This window comes from Xiphophorus maculatus, chromosome 16, assembly GCF_002775205.1.
Source record: "Xiphophorus maculatus strain JP 163 A chromosome 16, X_maculatus-5.0-male, whole genome shotgun sequence".
Taxonomy (NCBI): Eukaryota; Metazoa; Chordata; class Actinopteri; order Cyprinodontiformes; family Poeciliidae; genus Xiphophorus; species Xiphophorus maculatus.
In genome coordinates, this window is record NC_036458.1 from 7,266,468 (window position 1) to 7,286,866 (window position 20,399).

Consider the following 20,399-nt stretch of genomic DNA (forward strand, 5'->3'; position numbering starts at 1 on the left):
CTGATCCTAGTTGAAAAGCAATAACAGTTTGGCTGTGTTATAGAATATATATATATATATATATATATATATATATATATATATATATATATATATATATATATATATATTGTACCAAAGTTTGAAAGAAACAGACTGCATTACGTCACTGCATCATGAGATGTTCAGTGTACTTAGTGAAAGGCGTGTGACAAGACATCAGCCAAAGCAAACACAGTACAAAGAAATCCAATTGAACTTTTAATCAAAGATATATGAAACAAAGGGTTCCTGCAAGTCCTTTCTCTTTCAGCAATAATTGAACAGGGTTAGAAGTCAAAAAAAGGTTTACAAACATTTGTCTAATTTGAATTTTACTGACTTTAAAGTATATTTGAACAAACTGCTGAGACATTAAATTGTTGCACAAGGTTTTATGGATCAAAGTCTCAGTAGACAGTCGTTCACTCTGTAATGTTTAATTCAGTCAGGGGATTAGCCTGTCCTCTGACATGAGACAGGTTATCTTGTCTGTACATCTACGTCTTGCGTATCTGACCTATTTTTTGACATGCCTGACTGAGACTCTCAAATCCTTTCCTGATCAGGTGCTCTAATTCCTTTCTGAGGATCCTTTTTTGGGATTCAGCAGCAACAAGTTTGGCCATGTTAGCGCACAACCCTTTAAGATAAAAGCACAGACATGTGAGCTCTTTAGAATGCAATGTATTATGTGGATCTGTAATTCTGGGATTTAAGGGTGCTGCAAGTACAAATAATTTTTCACATTCGGTCTGGAGAGATGAATTCACAAAATGTTTTTCAAGATATTTTAAATAAATCAAATGCTTGAGTGCTACCTTATTTTTTTATTTTTTATTTTTTTGTCTGGTTTAATTATTACTCCAATCAGTTTCATGACCTTTACTGCTGCGTCATAGCAGAGTCCAGGTTCATCATGTACAGGTCATTCACCTGCTGGACTTTCATTCTGTCCTGAGTGGAAAATTCTTTAAATGCCATTCATACGCTGGATGCCAAATGCCATGTGATTTAGTTGCAATCACTCTTTCCTGTTTTGTCTTTTATATGATTTAGGTAATTATGTACATTAAAGGCAAACAGATGAGTTGTTGATCCTTTCTATTACCCTATTGCTACAAAGGACCTGAAATAGTCTTATTTCAAAACTCTTTATCCCTAACAGTTTTGTATCTGAACCGCGATATTTGTTGACAAAATTAATTTTATATCCAGGACCGGATATTGGTTGGTTGAGTTTGGAAAAGGACATTTCAAAAAAGGTTTTGTCACATTCTGTTTCATCACATTTATCCAATCTCAATGATAGCTAACCACTACCATAGGCAGGGACAGTAAAGTCACAGCGTATCATATACGTTCATAGTGCCAGCTGATGGGATAAGTGTCAAAATATGAAAAAATGAACCAGTTTTTGTATCCTTTGCTGGTACATTCAAGTTTTCTTATCTCAAAGATGGTTTCATTCAAGCAAATTAAAATTTGTAATTGTCAGTTTTTGACTATAAAAACAGCTTATATTTCAGTTGAAAATGTTCTACTATAAATGAAAAATCAGAAAATCTAATTAGCAGACCAACCATGCATAGATTACATTCAAAACTGCTTAACATTTAAACAAACAAACAAACAAACAAACAAACAAAAAGTCTTATTTTGCCAGGCTCCCTTGGGTAAAAAAAAAAAAGGCAAAGTACTACCAAAGGAAGTGACGTTTTTTTTTATTTTGACATTTTTCCTTCCATTTTTTCAATAAATTACTCATACATATGTACTCAAAGATACAGTTTATCTTAGACAGTCTTTTATATTATGCTGCAAAAACATTGAAATTGTGATGTATAACTAGTTTTGGAATTTCTTTGCATATCCACCTTTTTAAAATGTATCATTTAAAAACCACCCATGCGTATTCTGATTGGTCAACACCGATGACGGAGCGCGTTACGTAAGATATTTCCTTATTTGGTAGCATTGCCACGCCCCAGGTGTGAGTATAAAGCCCTCGCGCAGCAGCTGCTGGCATGGTTTTACCGGTTAGTTTGTAAAACGAGGTTTTTGATGGAAAAATACAGAATGACCAGAAGAACAACGTCTCTGCTGTTTAAGGCGCTGGTGGACATGAAGGACGGCGCACTTTTAAAGGCTGTACGTGGAAACAGCAGAAGGGCACACTTTAGGTGGGTCCGACTTTTTCTACTGGAGATGCCCTTACATCATCAGTCTGTTCACTCTGCTCCTCCTAAACATTCATTTTCTTTTAGTGATTTTGCTTAATCGCCTTAAAAATTGTTCCTTAATCAAATCGAAAGCGCACGAATGAGCTTAAATAACCTTTTCATTGATAAATTCAAAGCATACATTTGGCATGTTCACAACTTGGCAGATTATAATTAAAGCGAGTTTTTTCAGATTGTGATTTACTCCGTTGAATAAATGAAATAAGTAAATATCCTCTAAGGAGTTATTCTGACGTTTTAGCCACAGACTTCACGTGAATGTGCTCAGAAATGCCATGTTTTCTTCCACTTTAGACAGTTGGGATCTTGTGGGATCCTGACAGAAAGGAGAGCCAGCCTTCAGCTGCGCCCTGCCACCCCCACGGTGACAACCAGGCGCACCTTCATCAACCTGGCTGTTCCCATCAGCACCCGCAGGATGGAGTACACGGAGAGCAGGATATTGGAGTGAGTGCCAATTTAAACAGTTTGAAATGATCACAGTAATGGTAAAAAAACAATAATCTTTTTGACGCTACCATCTATTATTTTGTAACTATATCGAAACCATGAAACATTCGAAAAGAAAGAGATTTTAATTAATTACATAATTTGCTATGTAATTTTGTGTCCAGGTACACTCCAGAAGAGATGTACAAGGTGGTGGCCAACGTAGAGGACTACAAGTATTTTGTTCCCTGGTGCAAGAAGTCTCGAATCCTGAAGGGAACGAAGGGAAACGTCCGAGCAGAGCTTGAAATTGGTTTCCCTCCCATCACCGAGCGATATACATCTGAGCTCACTTTTGTTCCTAACCACCAAGTCAGAGTAAGTAGTTAGATTGACTGGGATTTTTATAGTTTAAAATGTTTTTAAATCTTCAATAATTTATGGTTATAATGCAAAATGCTTCTTTTTAGTAATTCTCATGACTGTAGTGATTAGCTTGTTAACTTTTAGCATTTACACATTGCTCGTGTCCAAATCAGGCGGTGTGCTCTGATGGGTCACTCTTCAGCCATCTTGAAACGGTGTGGAGGTTTGCCCCTGGAGCCAAAGGCCTCCCAGGCTCCTGCAAAGTGGATTTCTTTGTAAGTACTTTTCTGTGAATAAGATAATTCTTCTTCTTTGTGAGTTAAGCAAAGACCAGAAAATCGCCATACTGGCTATAAATATTTAAAAGGGCTAGGATATTGATTTAAAGGGAAGAAATTAAGAGATCAGACTCCATTCCTTGGAGTCTTACTTTTGATCGATCCTTTCTGTACTGTTGTGAATGGATTACTGGCTGCGAGGAAGTGTTGAATGAAATCTCATTATGCTCTAAATTTAGTGTAGTGCATCATGCTGGTGTTGTGTAAGAATGCAGCAGCAGTAAATGTAGCGTATTAAGGAGCTGCAGGCAGGAGTTTAACCTCAATGTTGGCACAGATTACACCAAGATTAACCAGAATCTAGTTCAATTTCAGCCCAACGTGTTAAGCATGGATAATCCTTGGCTTCTGATACTCCTGAACTTCCAAAGCCTAAATATCATTTAAGGATGCAGATTTTTGTGATCATTTATAATTTTTAACTCTTGAACATTTGAATTTTTCTGTCTCCTGCAGGTGTCCTTTGAGTTCAAGTCTCTGCTGCATTCTCAGCTGGCCTCCGTGTTCTTCGACGAAGTTGTAAAGCAAATGGTCAGTGCCTTCGAGTCCCATGCAGCGACTCTTTACAGAAACAAGCCAGACGCTTCCTTCAGGAGTCTTTCAGCTATTAGCAACCACCTCTGACCTCTGCAGTGTCCTTATCCTCCCGGGCTATTACCAAAACCAAGCCATCGTGCTGCTTTCACTACGCCCAATACTTGACTCTCATCTGAGACCAGTTCTCCTGTTTGCACGCACCTACATATTTTATTGTAAATTGAACATATGCAAACTGTATTTATTTTGAGCCAAATTAAAATTTATTTACTTTTCTGTACATATTTATTTATTTTGCTGACGGTAATAATACATCAAATAAAAGTTTTTGTTAAAAGTGCTTTGAGAGCTGATTCTGATTTCTTGTAGTGTAACTAAAACTCTGTTGTTTGTTGTCCAGTGACCGATCAAAGCATGATGCCAGTAAAGAAACAAAGGTCATGTTATCGTATTTGTAATCTTTACAATTTAACTAAGCATTCTAAGAAAAGGGGAAAACATCTGCTTACGGGAATAGTTGCACAATGACCCCCGGGGTGCGGTTGACCTCTCTCTCCCAACTAATTAGTATTTGAACACAAAGATATCCATACTGGGTAATAGGTTGGGTTTTGTTTTTGGAAATATTTTCAAAGAATGTGTTTAGTACTTTTTTCTTTCTACCTTGGGTTTCAAAGTGGAAAAAAAACTGACATCTAGACCTTATAACAAAAACTATACAGTATATTAAAATGTACTTCAGACTGAATTAGTGGGATTTTCCAAAAATCAGTCAACGTCACATCAAAAACAAAGGCAGCAGGTACAGGAGTTTTGTGAAGCTGGCTTTTCCGCTTTTACGCAACATCACATGCAGCCAGCAGCCATAAAAGGTTGGAGGCAACTGAAGAGAGGAGCAGACTCAAAAGCAACAAACATGAAGAAGATTGTTATTCTGATCATAGCATTCGGATTCTGTCTTTCTGATCCTGGACCTGATGAGAATGACAGAGTCTGTCAGGTTGCAGGCTCAGCTAGCTGCTGTAACATCTGCTCTCTCACATCTGTAACTCAAAAAGTGGGAGAACTGGGGGAGAAGGTTGTAAATATGGCAGAAAAAATTACTTTTCTGGAGACCAGGCTGCAAAACACTGAAAAAGAAGTTCTGGAGTTACGGAGCCTCACTGGAGGTAATAAATCTTTCAGCTTTACGGTGAAATATAATTACTGCATGTCCAGTTTTCCAATGTATTTCTGGTGTTTTGATGTTTTCAGGCTCTCCTCAGGTGGCTTTTTCAGCAGCTCTCAGGGATTCTGGTTCTGGAGACATAGGACCTTTTACCACTGCTACCCCATTGCAGTACAAAAAGGTTTTCTCCAACACAGGCAATAGCTATAATCCATCAACAGGTGTGTACAGCATTAGGAAGACATGTATACAAAAACAAGAACAGTCAAATTCATATTAATTTGTATATACCTTTCAGTTCTTCTAATCCTTCATGTTTTCACAGGAATTTTTACAGCGATGGTCAGTGGAATGTACTTTTTTCGCTTCTCAATGTTCAACAACCTGGCTACTACCCCCAACTCGGTTGTGAGCCTCATGAAGAACAGCGAACGGCTGACGTCTGTGTGGGACACCAATGGGTCTGACAGCAATGACATGGGCAGCAACGCTGTGGTCATCCCTCTGAACGTGGGAGACAACGTGTTCGTGCAGCTGCAGCCAAACAGGCTGGTCTACGACGACACCATGAACTACAACACTTTCAGCGGCTTCCTGCTTTTTACAATGTGATGCATACAAAAGCTCTGCATGCCAGCATGATTTATTATTTCACAATAAAGGAAGTTTCTTTTTTCAATTTGCAAATTAGCATAATTTGTGTAGAAAATGCTTGATGAAATAAATAAATAAATCAGAAATACTGCATTTTGTGTGAGTGTAAAATTGTGTTTTATCTACATAAGTGAATTTATTAAATAGCATTTAAAATATCCTGAGTAATAAATATCCAGGGTTATTTTCCAGATAGCTTTTAGCTTTGATGAGAATTTTAAAGTCATAAAAATGACTTTAAAATCACTTTGTTGATGCTCAAAAAGCATCAACAAAAAACTGCAGTAGTGAAGTACTTGGAAACGTATACAACTGAAGTAGATATTTGTAGGAGAGAAAAAAAGAAATGTTGAAACTATTTATACTCAACTGAATAGAGCAACTATGTTATACTCTTTCAATTGCACCAAAATTTTTTCAGAACATTCCTCATTTGGCTTCTTCACCCTACATATTCAAGACAACAAAGATCATCATGTCTGTACAATTCCTCTTTGCATATATTGACTCTTTATAGAACTGTTAGTTTAGTGGCGCACAAAATCTCCCCGTGGTCATTGGTTGCCCTGCATATGTAAACATTTGCGTTCTCTGCTAAATCTTTTGAAAGAGTCATGGTGCAGCATCCATCATCATCGTACTCTATCTGGACTGTGGATGATTCTACGACAGGTACATCTCCACACTGCCACACCACCTCTGGAACAGGATATCCTGCAGTAAGAAATAAGAGGAGTGAGATATCTGGTATCAGTGCTGTTTGTTCACCTTCAGAAGCAAGCATGTCTGAATACACTAACAAGTGTAACTGTCATGGGTTGTTATCAAATTGTTTTTTTTCAGTAGCACATTAAAAAGAAAGAGTTTAATTTTTTTTTTCTAACATAGCTGCATTCTTTAAATAATGTAAAAATTACTAACATGAACCAATAAAATAAAAATAAATTGTGTTACATTATTTATTTAAATATATTTCAAAAGACAATTTTTAGTTTCTTAGTATTTTTATCTTTACTGCAAGTCATTTTTTATTAATTGCAGGACCTCTATGTAGACTTCAGTTATCATGTCATGTGAACTGATTATAAATGTGATAAATAAAATAAATGCATTCTTATAGTGAAGGAAATGGAGCATATTTTCTAGGTTGCTATACATATTTTAGATTAAACTCTTTCATTTGTGGAAGTTGCACATTCAAAACTGATTTTTGGGACAACAGAGCCTTGATCATACTTCTATGCTGATTTTGCCACCTGTCACAACTTAGATCCGTGTATCTAAGAAGTGCTAACTTGCTGGCTAAGTAAATAGGAAGGTAATGACAAAAAGGATGGAAATGTGGCTTGTGTTTAAAGTGAAAAAATCTCAATGAAAATAACATTTTAAGATTTCTTAGTCTTCAGAATTTCCTTAAACAGTTAAGAGTTAATTTAAGAGGAAAGAATATGTGAATTTCTATGTTAACATTTTTGATCAAAGCATTTTTACATACCACTGAGGTGACATTAAGAGGCGGGCACAAGAGTAGTGAGCTACTTTTGCTCACTGTCCCATGCAGTCAGCAGGCATAAAAGGTTGGAGACGTCTGAGAAGAGGAGCAGAAACTCAAAAGCAACAAACATGAAGAAGATTGTTATTCTGATGATAGCATTTGGCATCTGCCTTTCTGATCCTGGAACTGATGAGAAAAAAGACAAAGCCTGTCAGGTTGCAGACTCGGTTGGCAGCTGTAACATCTGGTCTCTCACATCTGTAACTCAAAAAGTGGGAGAACTGGGGGAGAAGGTTGTAAACATGGCAGAAAAAATGACTTTTCTGGAGACCAGGCTGCAAAACACCGAAAAAGAACTTCTGGAGTTACGGAGCCTCACTGGAGGTAATAAATCTTTCAGCTTTACGGTGAAATATAATTACTGCATGTCCAGTTTTCCAATGTATTTCTGGTGTTTTGATGTTTTCAGGCTCTCCTCAGGTGGCTTTTTCAGCAGCTCTCAGGGATTCTGGTTCTGGAGACATAGGACCTTTTACCACTGCTACCCCATTGCAGTACAAAAAGGTTTTCTCCAACACAGGCAATAGCTATAATCCATCAACAGGTGTGTACAGCATTAGGAAGACATGTATACAAAAACAAGAACAGTCAAATTCATATTAATTTGTATATTCCGTTCAGTTCTTCTAATCCTTCATGTTTTCACAGGTGTTTTTACAGCGATGGTCAGTGGAATGTACTTTTTTCGCTTCTCAATGTTCAACAACCTGGCTTCTACCCCCAACTCGCTTGTGAGCCTCACGAAGAACAGCGAATGGCTGACGTCTGTGTGGGACACCAATGGGTCTGACAGCAATGACATGGGCAGCAACGCTGTGGTCATCCCTCTGAAAGTGGGAGACAACGTGTTCGTGCAGCTGCATCCAAACAGGCTGGTCTACGACGACACCATGAACTACAACACTTTCAGCGGCTTCCTGCTTTTTACAATGTGATGCATACAAAAGCTCTGCATGCCAGCATGATTTATTATTTCACAATAAAGGAAGTTTCTTTTTTCAATTTGCAAATTAGCATAATTTGTGTAGAAAATGCTTGATGAAATAAATAAATCAGAAATACTGCATTTTGTGTGAGTGTAAAATTGTGTTTTATCTGCATAAATGAACTTATTAAATAGCATTTAAAATATCCTGAGTAATAAATATCCAGGGTTATTTTCCAGATAGCTTTTAGCTTTGATGATCATTTTAAAGTCATAAAAATTAATGTATCAAAAAGCATCAACAAAAAACTGCAGTAGTGAAGTACTTGGAAATGTATAAAACAACTGAAGTAGATATTTGTAGGAGAGAAAAAAAGAAATATTGAAACTATTTATACTCAACTGAATAGAGCAACTATGTTATGCTCTTGCAATTGCACCAAAATTTTTTCAGAACATTCCTCATTTTGCTTCTTCACCCTACATATTCAAGACAACAAAGATCATCATGTCTGTACAATTCCTCTTTGCATATATTGACTCTTTATAGAACTGTTAGTTTAGTGGCGCACAAAATCTCCCCGTGGTCATTGGTTGCCCTGCATATGTAAACATTTGCATTCTCTGCTAAAACTTTTGAAAGAGTCAGGGTGCAGCATCCATCATCATCGTACTCTATCTGGACTGTGGATGATTCTATGACAGGTACATCTCCACACTGCCACACCCCCTCTGGAACAGGATATTCTGCAGTAAGAAATAAGAGGAGTGAGATATCTGGTATCGGTGCTGTTTGTTCACCTTCAGAAGCAAGCACGTCTGAATACACTAACAAGTGTAACTGTCATGGGTTGTCATCAAATTGTTTTTTTTTTTTATTAAAAAGAAACAGTTTAAAATGTTTTTTTTTTTCTTGACATAGAAAAAAAATCCATCCCTCACGGATTTTTGTGCAATTCTATGGTACCTGTTAGTGTCTAGAATTTACAGGGTTTGTGTTACGCGCAGTGACCCTCAGTCACTAGTCGTTTTTCTTCGGCTATATATTTAAATATATTTCAAAAGACAATTTTTAGTTTCTTAGTATTTTTATCTGTTACTGCAAGTCATTTTTTGTTAATTGCAGGACCTATATGTAGACTTCAGTTATCATGGCATGTGAACTGCTACAATTATGGAAATTGAGCATTTTTTCTTGGTTGCTATGTCTATTTTAGACTGAACTCTCTCTTGTTGGAGGAAGTTGCACCTTCAAAACTGGTTTTTGGGACAACAAAACCTTGATCATACTTCTATGTAGATTTTATAGACACTCACACCTTTATCCAGTGATAGCAGTATGTGGCATGCTGGCCAAGTTAATAAATAGCAGCATTGTGACGAAGAGCAAAAAAACCAACAAAATGACAAAGTTGCTCGGGTTTAACAAATACATTTCAATGAAAATATAGTCGTGAGAGTTTTTGACCTTCACCATTTTCTTTAATTTCAACAACTCAGAGTTAGCTTAAGCAGAACTGAATATACAGTATCTGAAATTCTATTTTAACATGCACACAGGAGTCTTGACTGTTATCATATAAGTTTACTGATGGACCGGAACCATGTGACCACACATGCAGGAAATCAGCCGACACAAATAATCAGACTTTACTTATTTTATTCTTTTTTAGCGCTAGAGTCATGGTGCAGCATCCATCATCATCGTACTCTATCTGGACTGTGGATGATTCTACGACAGGTACATCTCCACACTGCCACACCACCTCTGGAACAGGATATCTTGCAGTAAGAAATAAGAGGAGTGAGATATCTGGTATCAGTGCTGTTTGTTCACCTTCAGAAGCAAACATGTCTGAATACACTAACAAGTGTAACTGTCATGGGTTGTTATCAAATTGTTTTTTTTCAGTAGCACATTAAAAAGAAAGAGTTTAATTTTTTTTTCTAACATAGCTGCATTCTTTAAATAATGTAAAAATTACTAACATGAACCAATAAAATAAAAATAAATTGTGTTACATTATTTATTTAAATATATTTCAAAAGACAATTTTTAGTTTCTTAGTATTTTTATCTTTACTGCAAGTCATTTTTTATTAATTGCAGGACCTCTATGTAGACTTCAGTTATCATGTCATGTGAACTGATTATAAATGTGATAAATAAAATAAATGCATTCTTATAGTGAAGGAAATGGAGCATATTTTCTAGGTTGCTATACATATTTTAGATTAAACTCTTTCATTTGTGGAAGTTGCACATTCAAAACTGTTTTTTGGGACAACAGAGCCTTGATCATACTTCTACGCTGATTTTGCCACCTGTCACAACTTAGATCCGTGTATCTAAGAAGTGCTAACTTGCTGGCTAAGTAAATAGGAAGGTAATGACAAAAAGGATGGAAATGTGGCTTGTGTTTAAAGTGAAAAAATCTCAATGAAAATAACATTTTAAGATTTCTTAGTCTTCAGAATTTCCTTAAACAGTTAAGAGTTAATTTAAGAGGAAAGAATATGTGAATTTCTATGTTAACATTTTTGATCAAAGCATTTTTACATACCACTGAGGTGACATTAAGAGGCGGGCACAAGAGTAGTGAGCTACTTTTGCTCACTGTCCCATGCAGTCAGCAGGCATAAAAGGTTGGAGACGTCTGAGAAGAGGAGCAGAAACTCAAAAGCAACAAACATGAAGAAGATTGTTATTCTGATGATAGCATTTGGCATCTGCCTTTCTGATCCTGGACCTGATGAGAAAAAAGACAAAGCCTGTCAGGTTGCAGACTCGGTTGGCAGCTGTAACATCTGCTCTCTCACATCTGTAACTCAAAAAGTGGGAGAACTGGGGGAGAAGGTTGTAAACATGGCAGAAAAAATTACTTTTCTGGAGACCAGGCTGCAAAACACCGAAAAAGAACTTCTGGAGTTACGGAGCCTCACTGGAGGTAATAAATCTTTCAGCTTTACGGTGAAATATAATTACTGCATGTCCAGTTTTCCAATGTATTTCTGGTGTTTTGATGTTTTCAGGCTCTCCTCAGGTGGCTTTTTCAGCAGCTCTCAGGGATTCTGGTTCTGGAGACATAGGACCTTTTACCACTGCTACCCCATTGCAGTACAAAAAGGTTTTCTCCAACACAGGCAATAGCTATAATCCATCAACAGGTGTGTACAGCATTAGGAAGACATGTATACAAAAACAAGAACAGTCAAATTCATATTAATTTGTATATTCCGTTCAGTTCTTCTAATCCTTCATGTTTTCACAGGTGTTTTTACAGCGATGGTCAGTGGTATGTACTTTTTTCGCTTCTCAATGTTCAACAACCTGGCTTCTACCCCCAACTCGCTTGTGAGCCTCATGAAGAACAGCGAACGGCTGACGTCTGTGTGGGACACCAATGGGTCTGACAGCAATGACATGGGCAGCAACGCTGTGGTCATCCCTCTGAAAGTGGGAGACAACGTGTTCGTGCAGCTGCATCCAAACAGGCTGGTCTACGACGACACCATGAACTACAACACTTTCAGCGGCTTCCTGCTTTTTACAATGTGATGCATACAACAGCTCTGCATGCCAGCATGATTTATTATTTCACAATAAAGGAAGTTTCTTTTTTCAATTTGCAAATTAGCATAATTTGTGTAGAAAATGCTTGATGAAATAAATAAATCAGAAATACTGCATTTTGTGTGAGTGTAAAATTGTGTTTTATCTGCATAAATGAACTTATTAAATAGCATTTAAAATATCCTGAGTAATAAATATCCAGGGTTATTTTCCAGATAGCTTTTAGCTTTGATGATCATTTTAAAGTCATAAAAATTAATGTATCAAAAAGCATCAACAATAAACTGCAGTAGTGAAGTACTTGGAAATGTATAAAACAACTGAAGTAGATATTTGTAGGAGAGAAAAAAAGAAATATTGAAACTATTTATACTCAACTGAATAGAGCAACTATGTTATGCTCTTGCAATTGCACCAAAACTCTTTCAGAACATTCCTCATTTGGCTTCTTCACCCTACATATTCAAGACAACAAAGATCATCATGTCTGTACAATTCCTCTTTGCATATATTGACTCTTTATAGAACTGTTAGTTTAGTGGCGCACAAAATCTCCCCGTGGTCATTGGTTGCCCTGCATATGTAAACATTTGCATTCTCTGCTAAAACTTTTGAAAGAGTCAGGGTGCAGCATCCATCATCATCGTACTCTATCTGGACTGTGGATGATTCTATGACAGGTACATCTCCACACTGCCACACCCCCTCTGGAACAGGATATTCTGCAGTAAGAAATAAGAGGAGTGAGATATCTGGTATCGGTGCTGTTTGTTCACCTTCAGAAGCAAGCACGTCTGAATACACTAACAAGTGTAACTGTCATGGGTTGTCATCAAATTGTTTTTTTTTTTTTATTAAAAAGAAACAGTTTAAAATGTTTTTTTTTTTCTTGACATAGAAAAAAAATCCATCCCTCACGGATTTTTGTGCAATTCTATGGTACCTGTTAGTGTCTAGAATTTACAGGGTTTGTGTTACGCGCAGTGACCCTCAGTCACTAGTCGTTTTTCTTCGGCTATATATTTAAATATATTTCAAAAGACAATTTTTAGTTTCTTAGTATTTTTATCTGTTACTGCAAGTCATTTTTTGTTAATTGCAGGACCTATATGTAGACTTCAGTTATCATGGCATGTGAACTGCTACAATTATGGAAATTGAGCATTTTTTCTTGGTTGCTATGTCTATTTTAGACTGAACTCTCTCTTGTTGGAGGAAGTTGCACCTTCAAAACTGGTTTTTGGGACAACAAAACCTTGATCATACTTCTATGTAGATTTTATAGACACTCACACCTTTATCCAGTGATAGCAGTATGTGGCATGCTGGCCAAGTTAATAAATAGCAGCATTGTGACGAAGAGCAAAAAAACCAACAAAATGACAAAGTTGCTCGGGTTTAACAAATACATTTCAATGAAAATATAGTCGTGAGAGTTTTTGACCTTCACCATTTTCTTTAATTTCAACAACTCAGAGTTAGCTTAAGCAGAACTGAATATACAGTATCTGAAATTCTATTTTAACATGCACACAGGAGTCTTGACTGTTATCATATAAGTTTACTGATGGACCGGAACCATGTGACCACACATGCAGGAAATCAGCCGACACAAATAATCAGACTTTACTTATTTTATTCTTTTTTAGCGCTAGAGTCATGGTGCAGCATCCATCATCATCGTACTCTATCTGGACTGTGGATGATTCTACGACAGGTACATCTCCACACTGCCACACCACCTCTGGAACAGGATATCTTGCAGTAAGAAATAAGAGGAGTGAGATATCTGGTATCAGTGCTGTTTGTTCACCTTCAGAAGCAAACATGTCTGAATACACTAACAAGTGTAACTGTCATGGGTTGTTATCAAATTGTTTTTTTTCAGTAGCACATTAAAAAGAAAGAGTTTAATTTTTTTTTCTAACATAGCTGCATTCTTTAAATAATGTAAAAATTACTAACATGAACCAATAAAATAAAAATAAATTGTGTTACATTATTTATTTAAATATATTTCAAAAGACAATTTTTAGTTTCTTAGTATTTTTATCTTTACTGCAAGTCATTTTTTATTAATTGCAGGACCTCTATGTAGACTTCAGTTATCATGTCATGTGAACTGATTATAAATGTGATAAATAAAATAAATGCATTCTTATAGTGAAGGAAATGGAGCATATTTTCTAGGTTGCTATACATATTTTAGATTAAACTCTTTCATTTGTGGAAGTTGCACATTCAAAACTGTTTTTTGGGACAACAGAGCCTTGATCATACTTCTACGCTGATTTTGCCACCTGTCACAACTTAGATCCGTGTATCTAAGAAGTGCTAACTTGCTGGCTAAGTAAATAGGAAGGTAATGACAAAAAGGATGGAAATGTGGCTTGTGTTTAAAGTGAAAAAATCTCAATGAAAATAACATTTTAAGATTTCTTAGTCTTCAGAATTTCCTTAAACAGTTAAGAGTTAATTTAAGAGGAAAGAATATGTGAATTTCTATGTTAACATTTTTGATCAAAGCATTTTTACATACCACTGAGGTGACATTAAGAGGCGGGCACAAGAGTAGTGAGCTACTTTTGCTCACTGTCCCATGCAGTCAGCAGGCATAAAAGGTTGGAGACGTCTGAGAAGAGGAGCAGAAACTCAAAAGCAACAAACATGAAGAAGATTGTTATTCTGATGATAGCATTTGGCATCTGCCTTTCTGATCCTGGACCTGATGAGAAAAAAGACAAAGCCTGTCAGGTTGCAGACTCGGTTGGCAGCTGTAACATCTGCTCTCTCACATCTGTAACTCAAAAAGTGGGAGAACTGGGGGAGAAGGTTGTAAACATGGCAGAAAAAATTACTTTTCTGGAGACCAGGCTGCAAAACACCGAAAAAGAACTTCTGGAGTTACGGAGCCTCACTGGAGGTAATAAATCTTTCAGCTTTACGGTGAAATATAATTACTGCATGTCCAGTTTTCCAATGTATTTCTGGTGTTTTGATGTTTTCAGGCTCTCCTCAGGTGGCTTTTTCAGCAGCTCTCAGGGATTCTGGTTCTGGAGACATAGGACCTTTTACCACTGCTACCCCATTGCAGTACAAAAAGGTTTTCTCCAACACAGGCAATAGCTATAATCCATCAACAGGTGTGTACAGCATTAGGAAGACATGTATACATAAACAAGAACAGTCAAATTCATATTAATTTGTATATTCCGTTCAGTTCTTCTAATCCTTCATGTTTTCACAGGTGTTTTTACAGCGATGGTCAGTGGAATGTACTTTTTTCGCTTCTCAATGTTCAACAACCTGGCTTCTACCCCCAACTCGCTTGTGAGCCTCATGAAGAACAGCGAACGGCTGACGTCTGTGTGGGACACCAATGGGTCTGACAGCAATGACATGGGCAGCAACGCTGTGGTCATCCCTCTGAAAGTGGGAGACAACGTGTTCGTGCAGCTGCATCCAAACAGGCTGGTCTACGACGACACCATGAACTACAACACTTTCAGCGGCTTCCTGCTTTTTACAATGTGATGCATACAACAGCTCTGCATGCCAGCATGATTTATTATTTCACAATAAAGGAAGTTTCTTTTTTCAATTTGCAAATTAGCATAATTTGTGTAGAAAATGCTTGATGAAATAAATAAATCAGAAATACTGCATTTTGTGTGAGTGTAAAATTATGTTTTATCTACATAAGTGAACTTATTAAATAGCATTTAAAATATCCTGAGTAATAAATATCCAGGGTTATTTTCCAGATAGCTTTTAGCTTTGATGATCATTTTAAAGTCATAAAAATTAATGTATCAAAAAGCATCAACAATAAACTGCAGTAGTGAAGTACTTGGAAACGTATACAACTGAAGTAGATATTTGTAGGAGAGAAAAAAAGAAATGTTGAAACTATTTATACTCAACTGAATAGAGCAACTATGTTATACTCTTTCAATTGCACCAAAATTTTTTCAGAACATTCCTCATTTTGCTTCTTCACCCTACATATTCAAGACAACAAAGATCATCATGTCTGTACAATTCCTCTTTGCATATATTGACTCTTTATAGAACTGTTAGTTTAGTGGTGCACAATATCTCCCCGTGGTCATTGGTTGCCCTGCATATGTAAACATTTGCATTCTCTGCTAAAACTTTTGAAAGAGTCAGGGTGCAGCATCCATCATCATCGTACTCTATCTGGACTGTGGATGATTCTATGACAGGTACATCTCCACACTGCCACACCCCCTCTGGAACAGGATATTCTGCAGTAAGAACTAAGAGGAGTGAGATATCTGGTATCAGTGCTGTTTGTTCACCTTCAGAAGCAAGCACGTCTGAATACACTAACAAGTGTAACTGTCATGGGTTGTCATCAAATTGTTTTTTTTTTTATTAAAAAGAAACAGTTTAAAATGTTTTTTTTTTTCTTGACATAGAAAAAAAATCCATCCCTCACGGATTTTTGTGCAATTCTATGGTACCTGTTAGTGTCTAGAATTTACAGGGTTTGTGTTACGCGCAGTGACCCTCAGTCACTAGTCGTTTTTCTTCGGCTATATATTTAAATATATTTCAAAAGACAATTTTTAGTTCCTTAGTATTTTTATCTGTTACTGCAAGTCATTTTTTGTTAATTGCAGGACCTATATGTAGACTTCAGTTATCATGGCATGTGAACTGCTACAATTATGGAAATTGAGCATTTTTTCTTGGTTGCTATGTCTATTTTAGACTGAACTCTCTCTTGTTGGAGGAAGTTGCACCTTCAAAACTGGTTTTTGGGACAACAAAACCTTGATCATACTTCTATGTAGATTTTATAGACACTCACACCTTTATCCAGTGATAGCAGTATGTGGCATGCTGGCCAAGTTAATAAATAGCAGCATTGTGACGAAGAGCAAAAAAACCAACAAAATGACAAAGTTGCTCGGGTTTAACAAATACATTTCAATGAAAATATAGTCGTGAGAGTTTTTGACCTTCACCATTTTCTTTAATTTCAACAACTCAGAGTTAGCTTAAGCAGAACTGAATATACAGTATCTGAAATTCTATTTTAACATGCACACAGGAGTCTTGACTGTTATCATATAAGTTTACTGATGGACCGGAACCATGTGACCACACATGCAGGAAATCAGCCGACACAAATAATCAGACTTTACTTATTTTATTCTTTTTTAGCGCTAGAGTCATGGTGCAGCATCCATCATCATCGTACTCTATCTGGACTGTGGATGATTCTACGACAGGTACATCTCCACACTGCCACACCACCTCTGGAACAGGATATCTTGCAGTAAGAAATAAGAGGAGTGAGATATCTGGTATCAGTGCTGTTTGTTCACCTTCAGAAGCAAACATGTCTGAATACACTAACAAGTGTAACTGTCATGGGTTGTTATCAAATTGTTTTTTTTCAGTAGCACATTAAAAAGAAAGAGTTTAATTTTTTTTTTCTAACATAGCTGCATTCTTTAAATAATGTAAAAATTACTAACATGAACCAATAAAATAAAAATAAATTGTGTTACATTATTTATTTAAATATATTTCAAAAGACAATTTTTAGTTTCTTAGTATTTTTATCTTTACTGCAAGTCATTTTTTATTAATTGCAGGACCTCTATGTAGACTTCAGTTATCATGTCATGTGAACTGATTATAAATGTGATAAATAAAATAAATGCATTCTTATAGTGAAGGAAATGGAGCATATTTTCTAGGTTGCTATACATATTTTAGATTAAACTCTTTCATTTGTGGAAGTTGCACATTCAAAACTGTTTTTTGGGACAACAGAGCCTTGATCATACTTCTACGCTGATTTTGCCACCTGTCACAACTTAGATCCGTGTATCTAAGAAGTGCTAACTTGCTGGCTAAGTAAATAGGAAGGTAATGACAAAAAGGATGGAAATGTGGCTTGTGTTTAAAGTGAAAAAATCTCAATGAAAATAACATTTTAAGATTTCTTAGTCTTCAGAATTTCCTTAAACAGTTAAGAGTTAATTTAAGAGGAAAGAATATGTGAATTTCTATGTTAACATTTTTGATCAAAGCATTTTTACATACCACTGAGGTGACATTAAGAGGCGGGCACAAGAGTAGTGAGCTACTTTTGCTCACTGTCCCATGCAGTCAGCAGGCATAAAAGGTTGGAGACGTCTGAGAAGAGGAGCAGAAACTCAAAAGCAACAAACATGAAGAAGATTGTTATTCTGATGATAGCATTTGGCATCTGCCTTTCTGATCCTGGACCTGATGAGAAAAAAGACAAAGCCTGTCAGGTTGCAGACTCGGTTGGCAGCTGTAACATCTGCTCTCTCACATCTGTAACTCAAAAAGTGGGAGAACTGGGGGAGAAGGTTGTAAACATGGCAGAAAAAATTACTTTTCTGGAGACCAGGCTGCAAAACACCGAAAAAGAACTTCTGGAGTTACGGAGCCTCACTGGAGGTAATAAATCTTTCAGCTTTACGGTGAAATATAATTACTGCATGTCCAGTTTTCCAATGTATTTCTGGTGTTTTGATGTTTTCAGGCTCTCCTCAGGTGGCTTTTTCAGCAGCTCTCAGGGATTCTGGTTCTGGAGACATAGGACCTTTTACCACTGCTACCCCATTGCAGTACAAAAAGGTTTTCTCCAACACAGGCAATAGCTATAATCCATCAACAGGTGTGTACAGCATTAGGAAGACATGTATACAAAAACAAGAACAGTCAAATTCATATTAATTTGTATATTCCGTTCAGTTCTTCTAATCCTTCATGTTTTCACAGGTGTTTTTACAGCGATGGTCAGTGGTATGTACTTTTTTCGCTTCTCAATGTTCAACAACCTGGCTTCTACCCCCAACTCGCTTGTGAGCCTCATGAAGAACAGCGAACGGCTGACGTCTGTGTGGGACACCAATGGGTCTGACAGCAATGACATGGGCAGCAACGCTGTGGTCATCCCTCTGAAAGTGGGAGACAACGTGTTCGTGCAGCTGCATCCAAACAGGCTGGTCTACGACGACACCATGAACTACAACACTTTCAGCGGCTTCCTGCTTTTTACAATGTGATGCATACAACAGCTCTGCATGCCAGCATGATTTATTATTTCACAATAAAGGAAGTTTCTTTTTTCAATTTGCAAATTAGCATAATTTGTGTAGAAAATGCTTGATGAAATAAATAAATCAGAAATACTGCATTTTGTGTGAGTGTAAAATTGTGTTTTATCTGCATAAATGAACTTATTAAATAGCATTTAAAATATCCTGAGTAATAAATATCCAGGGTTATTTTCCAGATAGCTTTTAGCTTTGATGATCATTTTAAAGTCATAAAAATTAATGTATCAAAAAGCATCAACAATAAACTGCAGTAGTGAAGTACTTGGAAATGTATAAAACAACTGAAGTAGATATTTGTAGGAGAGAAAAAAAGAAATATTGAAACTATTTATACTCAACTGAATAGAGCAACTATGTTATGCTCTTGCAATTGCACCAAAACTCTTTCAGAACATTCCTCATTTGGCTTCTTCACCCTACATATTCAAGACAACAAAGATCATCATGTCTGTACAATTCCTCTTTGCATATATTGACTCTTTATAGAACTGTTAGTTTAGTGGCGCACAAAATCTCCCCGTGGTCATTGGTTGCCCTGCATATGTAAACATTTGCATTCTCTGCTAAAACTTTTGAAAGAGTCAGGGTGCAGCATCCATCATCATCGTACTCTATCTGGACTGTGGATGATTCTATGACAGGTACATCTCCACACTGCCACACCCCCTCTGGAACAGGATATTCTGCAGTAAGAAATAAGAGGAGTGAGATATCTGGTATCGGTGCTGTTTGTTCACCTTCAGAAGCAAGCACGTCTGAATACACTAACAAGTGTAACTGTCATGGGTTGTCATCAAATTGTTTTTTTTTTTATTAAAAAGAAACAGTTTAAAATGTTTTTTTTTTTCTTGACATAGAAAAAAAATCCATCCCTCACGGATTTTTGTGCAATTCTATGGTACCTGTTAGTGTCTAGAATTTACAGGGTTTGTGTTACGCGCAGTGACCCTCAGTCACTAGTCGTTTTTCTTCGGCTATATATTTAAATATATTTCAAAAGACAATTTTTAGTTTCTTAGTATTTTTATCTGTTACTGCAAGTCATTTTTTGTTAATTGCAGGACCTATATGTAGACTTCAGTTATCATGGCATGTGAACTGCTACAATTATGGAAATTGAGCATTTTTTCTTGGTTGCTATGTCTATTTTAGACTGAACTCTCTCTTGTTGGAGGAAGTTGCACCTTCAAAACTGGTTTTTGGGACAACAAAACCTTGATCATACTTCTATGTAGATTTTATAGACACTCACACCTTTATCCAGTGATAGCAGTATGTGGCATGCTGGCCAAGTTAATAAATAGCAGCATTGTGACGAAGAGCAAAAAAACCAACAAAATGACAAAGTTGCTCGGGTTTAACAAATACATTTCAATGAAAATATAGTCGTGAGAGTTTTTGACCTTCACCATTTTCTTTAATTTCAACAACTCAGAGTTAGCTTAAGCAGAACTGAATAT

At 36.6% G+C, this 20,399-nt stretch overlaps 6 protein-coding genes across 6 annotated transcripts; all 6 read left to right on the forward strand.

The window, feature by feature from the left end:
- The first annotated feature begins 2,038 nt into the window (after positions 1–2,038).
- Positions 2,039–4,271, forward strand: LOC102225856 (coenzyme Q-binding protein COQ10 homolog, mitochondrial-like). Its single transcript, XM_005817269.3, has 5 exons — positions 2,039–2,201; positions 2,556–2,708; positions 2,876–3,068; positions 3,230–3,331; positions 3,851–4,271. The coding sequence occupies exons 1-5, from the start codon at positions 2,083–2,085 to the stop codon at positions 4,016–4,018; spliced, it is 735 nt and encodes a 244-aa protein (XP_005817326.2). The 5' UTR covers positions 2,039–2,082; the 3' UTR covers positions 4,019–4,271.
- A 535-nt stretch (positions 4,272–4,806) lies between these two features.
- Positions 4,807–5,846, forward strand: LOC106700374 (complement C1q-like protein 2). Its single transcript, XM_014475762.2, has 3 exons — positions 4,807–5,100; positions 5,186–5,320; positions 5,425–5,846. The coding sequence occupies exons 1-3, from the start codon at positions 4,848–4,850 to the stop codon at positions 5,709–5,711; spliced, it is 675 nt and encodes a 224-aa protein (XP_014331248.2). The 5' UTR covers positions 4,807–4,847; the 3' UTR covers positions 5,712–5,846.
- A 1,465-nt stretch (positions 5,847–7,311) lies between these two features.
- Positions 7,312–8,374, forward strand: LOC106700417 (complement C1q-like protein 2). The gene is made up of 3 exons (XM_014475847.2): positions 7,312–7,632; positions 7,718–7,852; positions 7,957–8,374. Exons 1-3 carry the CDS (start codon positions 7,377–7,379, stop codon positions 8,241–8,243), a joined length of 678 nt encoding a protein of 225 aa, XP_014331333.2. The 5' UTR covers positions 7,312–7,376; the 3' UTR covers positions 8,244–8,374.
- A 2,481-nt stretch (positions 8,375–10,855) lies between these two features.
- Positions 10,856–11,922, forward strand: LOC111611689 (complement C1q-like protein 4). Its single transcript, XM_023349409.1, has 3 exons — positions 10,856–11,180; positions 11,266–11,400; positions 11,505–11,922. Exons 1-3 carry the CDS (start codon positions 10,925–10,927, stop codon positions 11,789–11,791), a joined length of 678 nt encoding a protein of 225 aa, XP_023205177.1. The 5' UTR covers positions 10,856–10,924; the 3' UTR covers positions 11,792–11,922.
- A 2,482-nt stretch (positions 11,923–14,404) lies between these two features.
- Positions 14,405–15,471, forward strand: LOC111611690 (complement C1q-like protein 4). Its single transcript, XM_023349410.1, has 3 exons — positions 14,405–14,729; positions 14,815–14,949; positions 15,054–15,471. Exons 1-3 carry the CDS (start codon positions 14,474–14,476, stop codon positions 15,338–15,340), a joined length of 678 nt encoding a protein of 225 aa, XP_023205178.1. The 5' UTR covers positions 14,405–14,473; the 3' UTR covers positions 15,341–15,471.
- A 2,478-nt stretch (positions 15,472–17,949) lies between these two features.
- On the forward strand, positions 17,950–19,016 carry LOC111611691 (complement C1q-like protein 4). The gene is made up of 3 exons (XM_023349412.1): positions 17,950–18,274; positions 18,360–18,494; positions 18,599–19,016. Exons 1-3 carry the CDS (start codon positions 18,019–18,021, stop codon positions 18,883–18,885), a joined length of 678 nt encoding a protein of 225 aa, XP_023205180.1. The 5' UTR covers positions 17,950–18,018; the 3' UTR covers positions 18,886–19,016.
- Positions 19,017–20,399: the final 1,383 nt, after the last annotated feature.